The sequence below is a fragment of the Neofelis nebulosa genome, chromosome 6 (genome assembly GCF_028018385.1).
Source record: "Neofelis nebulosa isolate mNeoNeb1 chromosome 6, mNeoNeb1.pri, whole genome shotgun sequence".
NCBI lineage: Eukaryota > Metazoa > Chordata > Mammalia > Carnivora > Felidae > Neofelis > Neofelis nebulosa.
Window position 1 is genome coordinate 37,510,975 of NC_080787.1, and position 14,723 is coordinate 37,525,697.

The following is a 14,723-nucleotide window of genomic DNA, read 5'->3' on the forward strand; positions in this document are numbered from 1 at the left end:
GAGCCATCCAGGCACCCTTCTGCTTTACCTTTTAAGTGAATTCCTCTCATTTGGTCTTTTTAAACTTCTCTTCCACCCAGGGCAGTGCAGTCTAGCGGAGACAACAGGGGCTCTGGAGGAATTAAGGGGGTATTAGATGGGACTTGAGGGGGTATTAGAAATAGAACCAGGGGCACCTGGGTGGCTCAGTCAGTTGGGTGTCCGACTTCAGCTTAGGTCATGATCTCATGGTTCATGAATTTGAACCCCATGTTGGGTTCACTGCTGTCAGAGCAGAGCCCGCTTTGGATCTTCTGCCCCTCCCCCACTCCCACTTTCTCTCTCTCTCTCTGTCTCTCTCTCAAAAACAAGCAAACATTTAAAAATTAAAAAAGAAGAAAAGAAAGAAAGAAAGAAAAGAAAGAAAGAAAAGAAAGAAAGAAAGAAAGAAAGAAAGAAAGAAAGAAAGAAAGAAAGAAAGAAAGAAGGAAAGAAAGAAAAGAAAAGAAAAGAGAAATAGAACCAGAGGGTGCCTGGCTGGCTCAGTCAGTGGAGCATGCAATTCTTGATCTTGGGGTTGTGAGTCTGAGCCCCACGTTGGGTGTAGAGATTACTTTAAAAAATAAAAGAAATAGAATGGGAAGGGAAAGACTCTTAAAGCTCATGGTCTCCCTTGCCCTATCTCCCCATCCTCAATGGGCCCAGCCCATTGCTCTCCCCCCACTACAAGCTTTTGAATACACCAGGGCTTTATGCTGCCCAAGAGGGAGGCTCTGCTTGGCGGATTTAGTATCATCCAATTCGAGGTGTCCTCCTTGAATAAAGCCTTGGGCAAGCCCCCTCCTGGCCACCTCTCATGGGAGCCCCTTCTGAGGCACCAACACTGTTCTAATTTCTTACGATCAGGATAGCAAACTGGCTTCAAGGGCAAACAGACCAGGCCACGGTGACTTTTTCTAGAAAGAACATCTTGGTCTTGGAGGCAGGTCCCCAGAGTCTCTTGGATCTGTCTAGTACACGGCCCCTCTGGAACAGGCCTCCCTGTAACCCATGCCTGGCTCACACCATCTCCCGAAGGCTCCCAAGCCTCCCAGCCCACCCTCTGATTTCTCCACCAACCTCAGCTCCACCTGTGGAGTTTATGTAGCCTGGAGTTGGGGGAGGCCCCCCTCTGGCCTCCTCTATTATAAACTTCCCTCAGATACCACAAGTTAGTTCCTCAGCCCCAAGACTCGAGCCTCTGAGAACTTTGGCCCTGGGTCCCAGGTCCTTATATCTCCTCCCAAGTTATCCTGCCTTCCTGGACCCTTAAAGTTTTAACCCATTCACCAGTTTCCTTCAGTAATCACCTAGGGATCCCTGAACGTCCTCATGCCCCACCCCACCCACATCCTGGAGCCTGGACTGGGCAGTTCAACGCCAGAGCCTCCCAGCCATCCTGCCTCTGCCCTCCATCCCTCCTTCCTGCAGGCCTGCGGCCAAGGGAAGGGGCAGGCCTGGCTGTGGAGCCCCTCCTCCTTTGGGCCCGGCCTGGAGAGGGCGGGATAAAGGAGCATTGGAGCAGGCCTGCTTGACGTTCACTAGTGGCTACAGCTGGAATGGACCCCACAGAGTCAGATGGCAGCAGCCATGGTAAAGACAGCAGCCCCCACTCCCAGCGTCCATGCAGGTAGGGGTATGGGTCTCAGGGTACATGGGGAAGGTGGGAGAAAAGTCTTTGAGGTTTGGCCTGGCCTTTGAAAGCCCAGTCTCTAAGAATTTGGGGTGCATCAGGGGGAGGAGGGGTTTCCTTGCCCCACCCCAATGTTAGAAGGGTCTAGAGATCATTTCCCATGCCCTCATTGTCCAGAGGAGGAGACTGAGACCAGAGAGGAGAAAAGGCACACCAAGGCTGCACAGCTGAGTCAGGGCTAGCTCAGGTCTGATCATTTAGAACAGGTATTCCCCACTTGCCTTCTTTCTCTTCCACCCAGCAAAGGTTTCTCTGCCCAGGAATACCAAGTATCTCCCTGTGGGTGGGATCCAATGACCTGGTCACTTCTCTAGCCCCAGAATTTAGCATGAAGCCAGGTTTTCATAAACATTTAAATGGAAACATATCAGGTTGAACATTACACCATTAGAGAGTCATTCTCTGGGGCATGCTGACTCAAACATTCATACCTTAGCCTAACTTCATTTTACCAACAGTTTGAAGAGCTCAGTTCCCCCAGAGAGAACTGAAATTTGGGTAAGGATGGGATACTTGTAGATCTTAGGGTCTCAGAGGGAAGTGGTTTTCCCAGGCTGGGAAGAAAGGCAGCTAGGTAGCAAGAGGAAGGCACAGATGTTTACTGAAGGAGATTATCAATTGTTCCTTCCTGAGCTTTGGACAGGGCCAGAAAGGTGACAGCCTAGACTAAGTTTGGGCCCTCAGTTCTAAAAACCCCAGTCAGAGGGCTCATCTGGCAGGCTCCACCTCCCCCTATACCATACCCAACCCTAAATTCCTCAGTCCCTCCTCCTGTACCCAGCCCCCCACAGTGCAGTCCTGATTCCCCAGGCTCACTACTCAGGGGTCCAAGGCTCCAGTACCCCAAACACCAAGGCCCTTTGGCTGCCTCCCCAGGCCTGGATTACCTATGATCTCCTGCTGCTCTGTCCCTCCTCCTTGACCTCAGACCTTGACTTGAGAAATTTCCCAAAGCCGGCGGACCTCACCCCTGACAAGTCAATCTTGTTTACTTAGAGGATGATTGGGCTGAATGAGGGCACCTGGGTTGTACGGTCCTGGCTCTTGTTCCCGGGCCCAGGCCAGTTACTTTACTTCTCTGAGCCTCAGCTTTTGAAAACAAAACAAAACAAAACAAAACAAAAAAATGACTCCTGACTTTAAGGCTTGTTTTGAGGATTCAATGAACTAATTTGACATTTCCAAAAACAAAATGTGTTTCATCAGTATGTTAAGAGTGTGGGGGTGGAGGGCCTAAACAATTAACAATAAAAATAGGTTTAAGCAATGCTGGGTTAAATCAAATAGGTTCCTTTGCGGGGCTTACCAGAGCCTTTAATACGTTCACATACAGTAAGCAATACACAACACGGCTTGAAGAAAATATAGAAGGAAGAGTTACTCAAACGTGGCTTTGATCGCAAAGCCCCTAGCCCCTTTTCTTGTGCCTCATCCAAGGGGCTGAGCCCCCCGGGGACGTGCTTGGAGACCTCCTGTCACCGAGCCTCTCAGGAGTTAGTTTGGTGGCCCCTGTTTTGGCAGTCCTGGAAGTTGGCCTCATTGGTGGTCTTTAGGGAAAGGCCTTTGCTAGCACATCTCTCCTTCTGGAGGCTTCCATTGTTGAAGAGGAGACCTGCAAACCCTTTCTCTGAGGGTTACTGGCTCTTGCTCTAGGATCCCCCCCCCCTTCCATGGTGACTCTTCTTTTCTACCTCCCCCATCCTCAGCCCTGCTGAACTTTGGTTGTCACCTACTGGTCTGGTCCCTACCCCAACCCAGTCTTTTCGTGTTTACTCCCCCGACATGGTAATTGGGAGCAGAAACAGAGCAGACCAGGCATCTTCCACAAACCTCCTAAAAGAAATTTGGACAACCGCATGTCCGCTCCACACTTCACGTTACCTACTGGTTTACGTGGTAATGTGAATTGTTGCAAAAGATGATCGTCTCTAAAGTATTACAAATAGTCCCATTTTAAAATAAAACAATTACTTTTTAAAAAATTCCAGAAGCTATTTTTAAAAGATGTTTTTAGAGACAAGTTACATCACTAAATCAAATGCATTTTGTCATTTCTGAATCTTTCCTTTCCAAGGCTGGCCCTTCAGGCAAGATTTTGAGGGATGTGTTCAAAGCCCTCAGCCCACAAGAACTTGCCCTCAATCTTCCTGTAGCAGCTTCTCATTTTTTCCAAGCCAGGCAGTGAGGATGATTACAAGGCACCACAGAGCACTGGGCTGGGGCAGGCTGTAGCTCTGGGTAGAAATCTGAATCCTGCTTGCTTTGGGTCCTACACTTGCTGTGTAGGCAGACCAGTAATGGCAGGTAAGCTGGTAGATGTGAATAAGTCCATTCTTCTTTCCATGTATCCAATGTCATCCATCTAAAAAAAGAAAAAAAAAAAAAAAAAAGAAAGAAAAAAAAGAGAAAAAAATATATATACAGGCTCTTAGAGTTTTACATAATTCCCTTTTCTCCTTGCATGCCTCCTCCATTTCACTTTCCCCCAAAATTTTATCCTAACATATTTTTATTCTCAGATGCTGTCTTTTGCTGATCACAATATTATATGTTTCTGCAACAAAGATATTTGTGAAACAAAATTAATTTTTTTTCTGGATTTAGTTATTGGTAGTACTCAACTGATCCAAATAACCTGAACAGTTAATTACTAAATAACAAAGAATTTTCTTTAGAAAATTTTCTCCTGAGGTAGATGGAACAGTTGCTTTTTTTTTTTTTCTGCTCCGCAGAAAGCTCATGTATCCATGGATATAAATATTACTTATTGCTAGAATAAGCCAACATTCAACATCAATTTCTTTTTTTTTGAATTTTTTAAATGTTTATTTATTTTTGAGAGAGTGTGAACAGGAGAGGAGCAGAGAGAGAGAGAAAGAGAGACAGAATCTGAAGCAATCTCCAGGCTCTGAGTTGTCAGCACAGAGCCCAATATGGGGCTTGAACCCACAAACCCAAGATCATGACCTGAGTCGAAGTCAGATGCTAAACTGACTGACCGACCCAGGTGCCCCAACATCAGTTTCTATTTTCAGTTTTTGTAAATGGAAGCACTATGAAATCTTGTTCACATAAATAAGTGGATGGGAATGAAAGGTGATTTGTTCTGCTGGGGCACTGAATTCTTTGCATTTCCTCTGAATTAAATGGCAAAAATTACATAGTACTCTCATCAAAAAGTACTGTTTAGTGATCTTACATTACACTCAAAGGCCTTCCCTGACCACCCTGTCGAGTGCCCACCTTGCCAGCCATTTGTTTCTGTCTGAGCCCTTTTCACGGTCTGTGTTTGTCCTGGTTACTTGTGTCCTTGCAGGGCCGGGGAGGCAAATAGCTTGTGTGGCGTTGAACCCTCTCTTTGTTTAAAAGTTTGATATTTGTCCAGTGTAGATTTTTTTTTTGCGTTAATTTTGATCTTTAAAATATGATTTCTTTATTGGTGAGGTTTTTTGTTTGTTAGTTAGTTTGTTTGTTTTTTTGGCATCCCCTGAGTTGTTGTGTCTGAGGTGAGTACCCACTCTCCTCCCGCTAGTCCTGGCCCTGGTTTCTTGGTTGTGTGCTCTGTCACCTCAGCAGGAGCTCCATAGGCAGGTTCCTCATCCAGGAGTTCCACACCATCGTTGTGGATGAAGGACCACGTGCCCCACAATCTGGAACCCTCACCAACAAGTCCTGTCGCCCATCTTTTTTTCCCTCGGCCTACTTCTCTGCTGGGGCCTCTCACCGTTGGACATTCTTGAGGGAGTGGTGCCCACCAGTCTATGGCAGACCCTTAGCTCGGGTTGGCAATCTGTGTTCTCTTGGGACTAGAATAAGGCCTCTGTCCCCATCCCTGATGCCCTGCCCACCTCATGTGTGGCCTCATTCGCCCTCCAGGCAAGGAAGCACATGACAAAAGTGGACCGCTGTCCCAGAGCCCTGGCCCAGGCCTGAACATGTGGTCGATTCTTAACAAACACCTGTCCAACCCAGCCTCCTCCTTCCCTTCTCCGTCTCCCACCTTGACCCTCAAAAGCCCCTGTAATAGTGATGATGAGGAAGACAACAGCTATCATTTTATTGAGGGCTTGCTATAGGCCAGGTGTCTTACGTATATTATCTCATTTACATTTGACATCCCTCATGAAAGAGGTACAAATATTATCGCCATTTTACAAGTGAAGAAACTGAGGCATAAAAAGGCTGTCCAAGCTCAAGCAACCAAGAAGTAGCGGTATCAGGCAGAACAGGCTGTGTAATCTGTGGGCCCCCATTCAAAATGAACATCACGGCCCTTGTTAAAAAATGTAATCATTTCAGGTGGGCAACAGCAGATCATTAAAGCAAGTGTCGGGCCCCTGTGTGACTAAATATCCATGCCCATGAAGCTGGCCCTAGTAGCAGAATTTGAACCCAGAGTTCTGGTTCCAGAACCTACAAGACTCTGTACTTGGAGGACAGAATAGTAATCACTATGATTTACTGAGCACTCACTAAGTGCCTCATGCAAAACCTTAAAAAACAAAACAAAAAAACCCCTCGCAGGGTGCCTGGGTGACTCAGTCGGTGAAGCATCTGACTTCAGGACATGATCTCACACTCTGTAGGTTCAAGTCCCATTTTGGGGTCTGTGCTGACAGCTCAGAGCCTAGAGCCCGCTTCGGATTCTGTGTCTCCTTCCCTCTCTGCCCCTCCCCTGCTCATGCTCTGTCTCTGTCTCTCAAAAATGAATAAATGTTAAAAAAAAAAAACAAAAACTTTGCAACAACTCTGAGGTAACAAAGAGGCATTGTTAACTTTTTTTGTTTGTTTGTTTGTTTTGAAAGAGGGAGAGAGGAAGCACAGGCAGGGGAGAGGCAGAGAGAGAGAATCCCAAGCAGGCTCCATGCTGTCATCATGGGACTCAATCTCATGAACTGTGAAATCACGAACTGAGCTGAAATCAAGAGTCAGATGCTTAACTGATGAAGCCACCCAGGTGCCCTCTTTTTTTAAGAGTGAGGAAACCAAGCTTTAGGAAAGTTTGAGTTACCCACCCAGGGCTCCCTAGAAGGGGCAGGATTTGAACACAGGACCAACTCCAGAGCCTGTGTTCAGCTATCCTACAGCCTCTCTCTCTAAGGATTACAAAGGCAGGAACTAAAACGAGGTTGAGCATGACTCAGACAATCTCTTAGGACATTCGCCCGAGGGGCCTGTCGCTGGGGGTTGAGCTGCTACATCGCTCAAGACAGAAAGGTGTCCCAGGTCTGCAGATACTTCCAGAGAGGCTTCTGCTTCCACGGAGATCAATGCAGGTAAGCAGCCCTTGTCCTCAAATAAGGAATAGGGTGGGGGACACAGGAAGGATCATTCCTTCATGGACCACGCATCTTCCCAAAGCCTCCTCTCCCCTCTCAGTTCCGACTTCTAGGCTGAGCTAGCTCTGAGCCCTGGCGGATCTAGCCATGTCTCCTCACTCTTCTCTTTCCCACTGCAGCTATCAGCACCCTCAGCCCCCTGGCCACCTGGAATGGGGCCGGCGCCACTCGGAGCCACGTGTCACCCTGCCAAGACCCCGGCTGGGGCTGACCCGCAGGGGCTCCGAGCCCACCTACCTGCCCTCTGTGGCTGTGGGTTGGGACTGGCCGGGGGCCTGCTGGGGTATGGAACCTGGCCTGGTGGGGTTGGCCGGCAAGGCGGAGGAGGTCGATGGCAGTTCCTGGAAGTCCCCGTCACCATCATGTGAGTCATCAGGGGCCCTGCAGGTGGGCACAAGTGGGATCTGAGACCAGGGTTCCTGTGCTGTCTCTGAGCAAGGTTTATATCTCCTTTTACCTCTTTCCCACCTCAAGATTCCCAGCTAGAGGGAAACTTACCTCCAGCTCTGTTGTTGTCTGTGTGCTAGAAGCAGAATTTCATGGTGCCTGAGGAGTCAAACCACCTAGTCTCAAATGCCGGCTCTGCCACTTAGTAGCTGTGTGGGCTTGGATAAGTCACTTAACCTCTCTGGACCTCCGTGTCCTCAGTGATAACAGTACCTGTCTCAGGTCTTGTGAGGGTGCAGTGAATTCATAAATGTGATGTGCTTAGCACACAGTACCTGGCACAGAGTAAACACTAAATATTAGCAGTTATTTTTTAAATTATTCTAATTCAGTGCTGTCCAGCTGGAACACAAGTCACCTATATAATTTAACAGCTTTAGTGAGATATAATTCACAAATTCACCAGTTTAAAGTATACAATCCAATGTAATATAGTATATTCAGGGATGCCTGGGTGGCTCAGTTGGTTAAGCAACCGACTCTTGATCTTGGCTCAGGTCATAATCACAGTTCGTGGGATCGAGCCCTGCATCAGGCTCTGCCTGCTTGGGATTCTCTCTCCCTCCTTCTCTCTCTGCCCCTTCTCTGCTTGATCGATCTCTCTCTCTCTCTCTCTCTCTCTCTCAAATAAAACATTTTAAAAAAAGAATTGATATAGTATATTCGGAGTTCTACAAACATTACCACTATCTAATTTTAGAAGATTTTCCTCACCCCAAAAGGAAACCCATGAGCCAACCACTCCCTCTCCCCCACTCCTCCCTGCCCCTAGAAACCGCCAGTCTACTTTCTGTCTCTATGGATTTGCCTGTTCTGGACACTTCATATAAATGGAATCCCACTATATGGCCCTTCGTGTCTGGCTTCTTTGACTTAGCATCACATTTTCTGGGTTCATCCATGTTGTAGCATGAATTGGTACTTCATTCCTTTTTATGCTCAAATGCTATTCTGTTATATGAAAATACTACATTTTGTTTTTTTTTTTTTTTTAATTTTTTTTTTTCAACATTTTTTATTTATTTTTGGGACAGAGAGAGACAGAGCATGAACGGGGGAGGGGCAGAGAGAGAGGGAGACACAGAATCGGAAACAGGCTCCAGGCTCCGAGCCGTCAGCCCAGAGCCTGACGCGGGGCTCGAACTCACGGACCGCGAGATCGTGACCTGGCTGAAGTCGGACGCTTAACCGACTGCACCACCCAGGCGCCCCAACATTTTGTTTTATTAATTCATCAGTTGATGGACCTTTGGGTTGTTTTGTTTTTTGACTATTATGAATAATGTTGCTGTAAGCGTGCACATATACAAGTTTTTGTGTGGACGTGTATCTCATTTCTTTGCTATATACCTAGGAGTAGAATTGCTGGATCGCATGGTAACTCCATGTTTAATATTTTCAGGACGTGCCCAGCTGTTTTCTAAAGTGGTTGTAATTCACATATGCAATCTACATTTTTTCATTAAATTTTTTTTTAATGTTTATTTAGAGAGAGAGGGAGAGGCAGAGAGAGAGAGAGAGAGATTGAGGATCCCAAGCAGGCTCTGTGCTGTCAATTCAGAGCCTGATGCAGGGCTCACACTCACGAACCATGAGATCATGACCTGAGCTGAAATCAAGAGTCAGATGCTTAACTGACTGAGCCACCCAGGTGCCCCTGAAATTTACATTTTCCTAGGAGCCACATTCAAAAAGTAAAAAGCAACAGGTGAAATTTAATTTTAATATTATATTTTATTTAACCCAATATATCAAAAAACATATATCCAAAATCATCCCAACATGTAATCAATATAAAAAGTTATTAATGGAATATTTTAGAGTCCTTTCTGGTACTAAGCTTCAAAATCTCAGTTCAGAGTAGCTGCATTTCAGGTGCTCAACAGCCACATGTGGCCAGCGGCTGCTGTATAGGACAGCATAGCTGTAAATGGTGTATTAGAGACCTACGCTTCTGACTGGATTCCCAGTTACTTGGGGGCAAGACTTTGTGTGCCCATAGAGCTCTATGTGCAGCAGACACTCAGCAGATGTTACACGAATGAGTAAATGAATGAATGGATCCAGTTTTCCCCAACAGCTGCTGACGACGATCACTGTTACTCCCAGGAGCCTCAGCCTAAGTCAGACCCTGTCCGGGAGCTCATGGCCCCACTTCAGAGCCTGGGCCTGGAGCTGCAGCAGGTAGCGGGGGAGGGGCAGTGGCAGAGGATGCCATGCTGGACCTCTGAGATGCCCGGGCCAGCTGGAGGAGGGCTGTATGGTCCCTGGGCTGTATTGGGGATGGCAGTGTGTATGCGTTGGGGGAGGGGGTGGACATGGATGTGCCCTGACCCTGTGTGTGGCTGCAGAGGGAGCAGGACAGTCGGGACGTCGTGTGTGGCATCTGCATGGACAAGGTGTGGGACAAGCCAGAGGCCGAGCGGATCTTCGGCATCCTACCCAACTGCACCCACGCCCACTGCCTGGGCTGCCTGCGCACCTGGCGGAAAAGCCAACAGAACTTCCCGCTGGCTGTCATCAAGTCAGTGTCAGGAGGAGCCTGGGAGGGAGGGAGGGAGACGCTTCAGAGAGGTGAGGGCTTGTGACTGTTCTCCCACCCCGCCTCGGCAGGGCCTGTCCCCAGTGCCGTGTCCATTCCAGCTACATCATCCCCCACAAATTCTGGGTGAGCGAGGGGGCTGAGAAGGAGCAACTCATCAGGAACTTCAAGGCTCGGACCAGGTGAGGCTGGCAGGGGGACCATGACCCAGGTTAGGGAAGAGGAGAAGACAGCCTCTGCTCCATTCTGGCTCAGCCGTGGTTCCCAGCCTGGGATCCCCCAAATCCCAGAAGTTCAGAATGATAGAGATGGCAGCTATTGATAGGATGTGAGCTATTTCCACTATTTCAGAAAGCCCAATAAATAATGATGAGTGACCGAGACAGCAGATCAAGCCTTCCAGCCTGGCTCAAGGTCAAGGTCAATGCAGGGTAACTGTTTTTCTCAGTGCAATGAGAAACCCTCCTTGGCTTTTACTTCTGATTTTTTTTTTTAAGCAAGGAGATAAATTGATATGAATGTTGTTTGTGTAGATGATCTTTGAAAACATGGGGTCTCTGAGAAAGAGACCAAAAGGCAGCCCTTGGAGACAGGGAAAAAGTCAGTAGGTTTTAATCTCTTGTGGAGGGTGGGCATACATCCAGATCTGGAATTAACTACAATTCCAGGTTCTTAGTTTCACCTTCCCAAAGGGCTTATTATATGCTACATATGCAAAGTCTATTTGGATAAAGGGTGGGATCAAAAAAGAAGGTCTTGTCTCTACCTGTGACACATTCGACCTTGTTGAGAAGGCACCGGATTTTGCTGTGAACTATAACAGCTGACTCAACAAAGTGGGGAAAAGCTCTCGGGTGAGTCTCACAGAGGAGGAAGTATTTGAGCTGTGGGTTGGAGGAGGGGGCTCCTCTGGAGGAGAAAAGTGAGAGCACTCCAGGCAGAGACAGGTCAAAGTGAGGAGATGTTGGCATCTGGGGTACCAGTCGGGAGTCTTTAGAAGTTGTCTAAGCCAAAAGGGAGCACCCAGGCCCAGGTAGGATAGGAGATGATGTAGATGAAGGGCTTATTATATATGACAGACTTTACACATTATAAACTCTGTGAAGTAGGGCGTCCTAAGATCCTCATGCTGCAGAAGAAGACACTGAGGCATGGTCTGTATGACTTAAGTGAGAAAGTAGGGTTTGAAGCCAAGCATTCTGACTCCTAGTGCATACTGGAAGGAATGGGGGGTATTGAGAGGAAGTGGCCAAGTGACCATGAGGTTAGAAGGAAGATTTAAGAGGCCTAATACTTTCAGCATAGGTGGTCCCAGGACTGTCACTGTCCCATGAGGGTGAAGAGAAGGAAGCTGATGGGAAATGTAGATAGGTTGCGTGTGGGGTTTTCGTAGGCTATCCAGATGGAGGCGGTTCTGTCGCCAGGTTTGAGTAAATAGGAGGAGGAAGAAGAGAAAGGGCATCATTTTCATTTCATGAGCTAGCAATTGCCAAATCATAAGCCCACTCCTCAGAACAGGACATTGTTTTAAGTTGGTTACAGAGACACATTTTAGGATTATCTTTTCTTGGTGGTATTGTTGAAACTTAGTTCAAAGAAGGAAAAGAGATGCCCAGCTAGCCCAAATGAACTTTGTGGAGACTTAGAGAAAGGCACCCCCCCTTAAGACACTTTACTGCCATCTGCTGGAAAATAGTTGTAATAAATGTAAAATCTACACCATGATGCCAGCGGTGACTGCGTACAAGTGGTGCCTTTTTGCTACGTACGACCTACCCAGCCTTACGCGTCAGCCTTCAGTGCTCCTTGTTCCTGGGGCAACAGGGCTTGAAGTAATGGTCTTCTCTTCTTCTGTCCTCTCATAGCCAGATCCGATGTCGGTTCTTCATGCAGGGGAATGGCCGCTGCCCCTTCAAGTCTGATTGTATTTATCTGCACCAGCTACCGGATAAAGCCCTGACCTCTGATTCTCCCTGGACTGAGAGTATGCAGCTGACCTCTGGGAGTGAGGTGGTAACAGCAGGAATGTGGGACAGGGAGGCTGCTTGCCCTGTTTACAATAAATGTCTGTGATAAATATAAGACCTATACACGATGTCCATAAGGATAATGGTGCCTGCTTAGATGGGGCATCTTTGTGCTACGTACAACCTGCTCAACCTTATGTGTCAGCCTTGATTCTCTTGTTCCTGGGGCAATTGGGTTGAAGGTGATGGGTTTTCATTGATTTCTTTCTCTACTCCCAGGTACTGGGCCCAACAGGGTTCCAAGGGGGCACCGAGCAGGAGGACGAAGCATTCTTCATGGACTGTGCCCTGGCCATGGCCTTCTGGGGTTCAGAACTCTTACTGGATCGCAATAATTCTTACCTTGGCTTTCTGTGACCAGGATCAACATGTGGGGGATGGGGCTGAGGGGCAGGGGCTTGCTAGGTGGTAGGTCTTTCCCCTTTTGGGACTTGGTGGGGGATGAAAGTAGCAAGCCCTCCATGCCCATGAAACAAGTACTGACCCAGCTAGGGAACAGGGGGAGAGGTGGGGGGCTCTCGGGAAAGAGGAGGTGTTCACTTTCTTGCCAGGGACTTGGTTTTTAACTTTGCTTTTTGTAGGATTCTGAAAGAAAACCAATAAAATGCATCTAAGCCATTACTGCTAGTATCTAAAAAGTGTCTGCTCATAGCCCGGATACCCTCCCCCTAAACCAAGGGGGGTGGTTCTGCATTCATTCTGTTGCAATATCACCTGTCAGCCTCTGGAAAACTTCATTTTATGCTCATAAGAATACGAGAGTGGAAAAGAAAATTAATAACAACTTAGTATTATAAAAATAGTAATGACATCAGAATCCCATGAAAGGGTCTCCAGGACCCCCCTGGGTTGTTTAACCACTCTCAGAACTTTCCCCTCCATTCTCCTTCCCAGTGGCTAGAATGCAGACCTTGGTGGGCATGAGCCAGAGCCACCACCAGAGGGTAAAGCTGGTAGTTGAGGATTGGCAAGTCACTGAAGGCTATTTAGCATTCCTGACCCTACCCGCTACTTGTCAGGGCCTGTCCTCCCAACAGCTGGTCATTTGAAGACTGAAAACATCTCTTATGAAGTTAGAACAGCTAACCTGAGACAGAGATGTCTGCACAAAACTTCTGCTAATGTGGTGTCTGCAAAGCAGTCACTGTCTGAGAGATACTCCTTAGTCTTTCCCAACAGCTCCCTTGAAATTATTTTGGAAAAAACAAAAGTTTGGCTCCAATGAAAATCAGATCCAGCTCAAAATATTCCTATGGCTTACCATACCACTACCATGCCCACCTGGCCAGCTCAGGTGGTAGAATGTGCAACTCTTGATCTCAAGGCCATGAGTTCAAGCTCTGCATTGGGTGTAGAGACTACTTAAACGAACCAAATATTCCTATGCTTACCATACTACTTAGAGTGAAAACTGAAGTCCTCTTTCTGATCTCAAGGCCTCAGAAGACCTGGCCCAGTTACCTCTCTGATCTCTTCTCTGATTACTCTCCAAGTACATTCTGCTCCAGTCACGCTTATGCCTCAGGGCCTTTGCATGTGCTGCTCCCTCTGCATGAGATGTCTCCCCACAGATCTCTCTACCTGACTTGCTCCCTTAACTTCTTCAGGTTCATCTTGCCTGCCTACCTATTTAAATTCACCTCCCCCACCCCTGCTTCCCTGCTATATTCTTCTTGGAAGCACTCACCACAATCAAACATTCTACTGTTTACTTATTAGTTGTCTCTCCTCACTGGAGTGTCAGCAACAATGAGGTGTTTGTTTTGTTCCCTGAAACCCCAGCCTCAGGTGCTCAGCAAAGATTGATTGAATGAATGGATGTGTGTGTGACTGCAGAAGCTGGGAGAATGGTAAACTGGAACCCAAAGTGGGGTTTGTGGGGTGCTGTGGAGCTCTTCTCCCCTCTCTATTCTTATCCTCTGTAGTGATTCCTCCTAGCCTGCTACTTCAGTAGAAGTCTGCCTCCTCCAGCAAATTTCCTTAAAACTGGAACCTTGGGAGGTGGAGCCACTCCCTGCTCCTTGTAAACAACCAGGGGCTTCTTGGACTTTGTGAGGAAGTTCACAGCAAGGCCTTTGGCCATATAGTGTTGGGTTTTACTACCACCCCATTCTGAGGGATAGTTGTGCATCAAATATTTCCAGAGGACTGAAACCTTAATGATGGCAGTTGATGGCCTGTGGAAGAGGTGACATCAAGGCAGGTTGGTAAATGGTGACCAAATCCTATCGCAGTTTGTGATCTACACATAACATGGACATCAGATAAAATTAAATGATACTTGGATCCTGAAGAACAACAGGATTTCTGGGGCGCCTAGGTGGCTCAGTCAGTTAAGCGACGCACTTCGGGTCATGATCTCATGGTTCGTGGGTTCGAGTCCCGCATTGGGGGCAGCCCGAAGCCTCTTCGGATTCTGTGTCTCCCGCTCTCTCTGCCCCTCCCTTGCTCCCGCTCTGACTCCCTCAAAAATAAACATTGAAAAAAATTAAAAAAAAAAAAAAAAAAAAAAAGAACAACACCCTCACATCCCTCACATCCACTCAGCACCCCCACCTCCCGTCCAACTACTTCAGGAAGTGTGGAGGAAGGAAGGTGTAGATCACAGGCAAAGATCCACCCCTTCACCAAGCCCCGCCCCACTCCACTATCTCCGG

The 14,723-nt window shown here is 47.5% G+C and overlaps 1 protein-coding gene and 1 long non-coding RNA gene across 3 annotated transcripts; one reads left to right on the forward strand and one right to left on the reverse strand.

Annotated features, from left to right (window-relative positions):
- The first annotated feature begins 516 nt into the window (after nucleotides 1-516).
- Nucleotides 517-12,423, forward strand: LOC131514092 (E3 ubiquitin-protein ligase makorin-1-like). 2 transcript variants are annotated; one of them, XM_058733683.1, is made up of 8 exons: nucleotides 517-1,648; nucleotides 6,868-6,987; nucleotides 7,170-7,414; nucleotides 9,578-9,681; nucleotides 9,849-10,021; nucleotides 10,111-10,221; nucleotides 11,905-12,049; nucleotides 12,286-12,423. In XM_058733683.1, exons 1-8 carry the CDS (start codon nucleotides 1,578-1,580, stop codon nucleotides 12,421-12,423), a joined length of 1,107 nt encoding a protein of 368 aa, XP_058589666.1. In that variant the 5' UTR covers nucleotides 517-1,577. The 2 variants fall into 2 exon arrangements, with proteins under 2 accessions (XP_058589666.1, XP_058589667.1); XM_058733684.1 differs by having other exon boundaries at nucleotides 11,905-12,023; nucleotides 12,286-12,401.
- LOC131514094 (uncharacterized) lies at nucleotides 3,000-14,531 on the reverse strand. Its single transcript, XR_009262928.1, has 5 exons — nucleotides 14,348-14,531; nucleotides 11,816-12,651; nucleotides 7,549-7,772; nucleotides 7,288-7,431; nucleotides 3,000-4,073 (listed from the first exon to the last, which is right to left on the reverse strand). It is a non-coding gene; the product is annotated as an uncharacterized LOC131514094 (long non-coding RNA).
- Between the last annotated feature and the right edge of the window lie 192 nt (nucleotides 14,532-14,723).

Excerpts from the sequence above, each read along its gene's own strand:
- LOC131514092 (XM_058733683.1), top strand. The coding sequence starts at position 1,578 with ATGGACCCCACAGAGTCAGATGGCAGCAGCCATGGTAAAGACAGCAGC. Across the intron at positions 9,682-9,848 it reads TGGGCCTGGAGCTGCAGCAG|AGGGAGCAGGACAGTCGGGA; the intron begins GTAGCGGGGGAG and ends GTGTGGCTGCAG. Across the intron at positions 10,222-11,904 it reads AACTTCAAGGCTCGGACCAG|CCAGATCCGATGTCGGTTCT; the intron begins GTGAGGCTGGCA and ends GTCCTCTCATAG.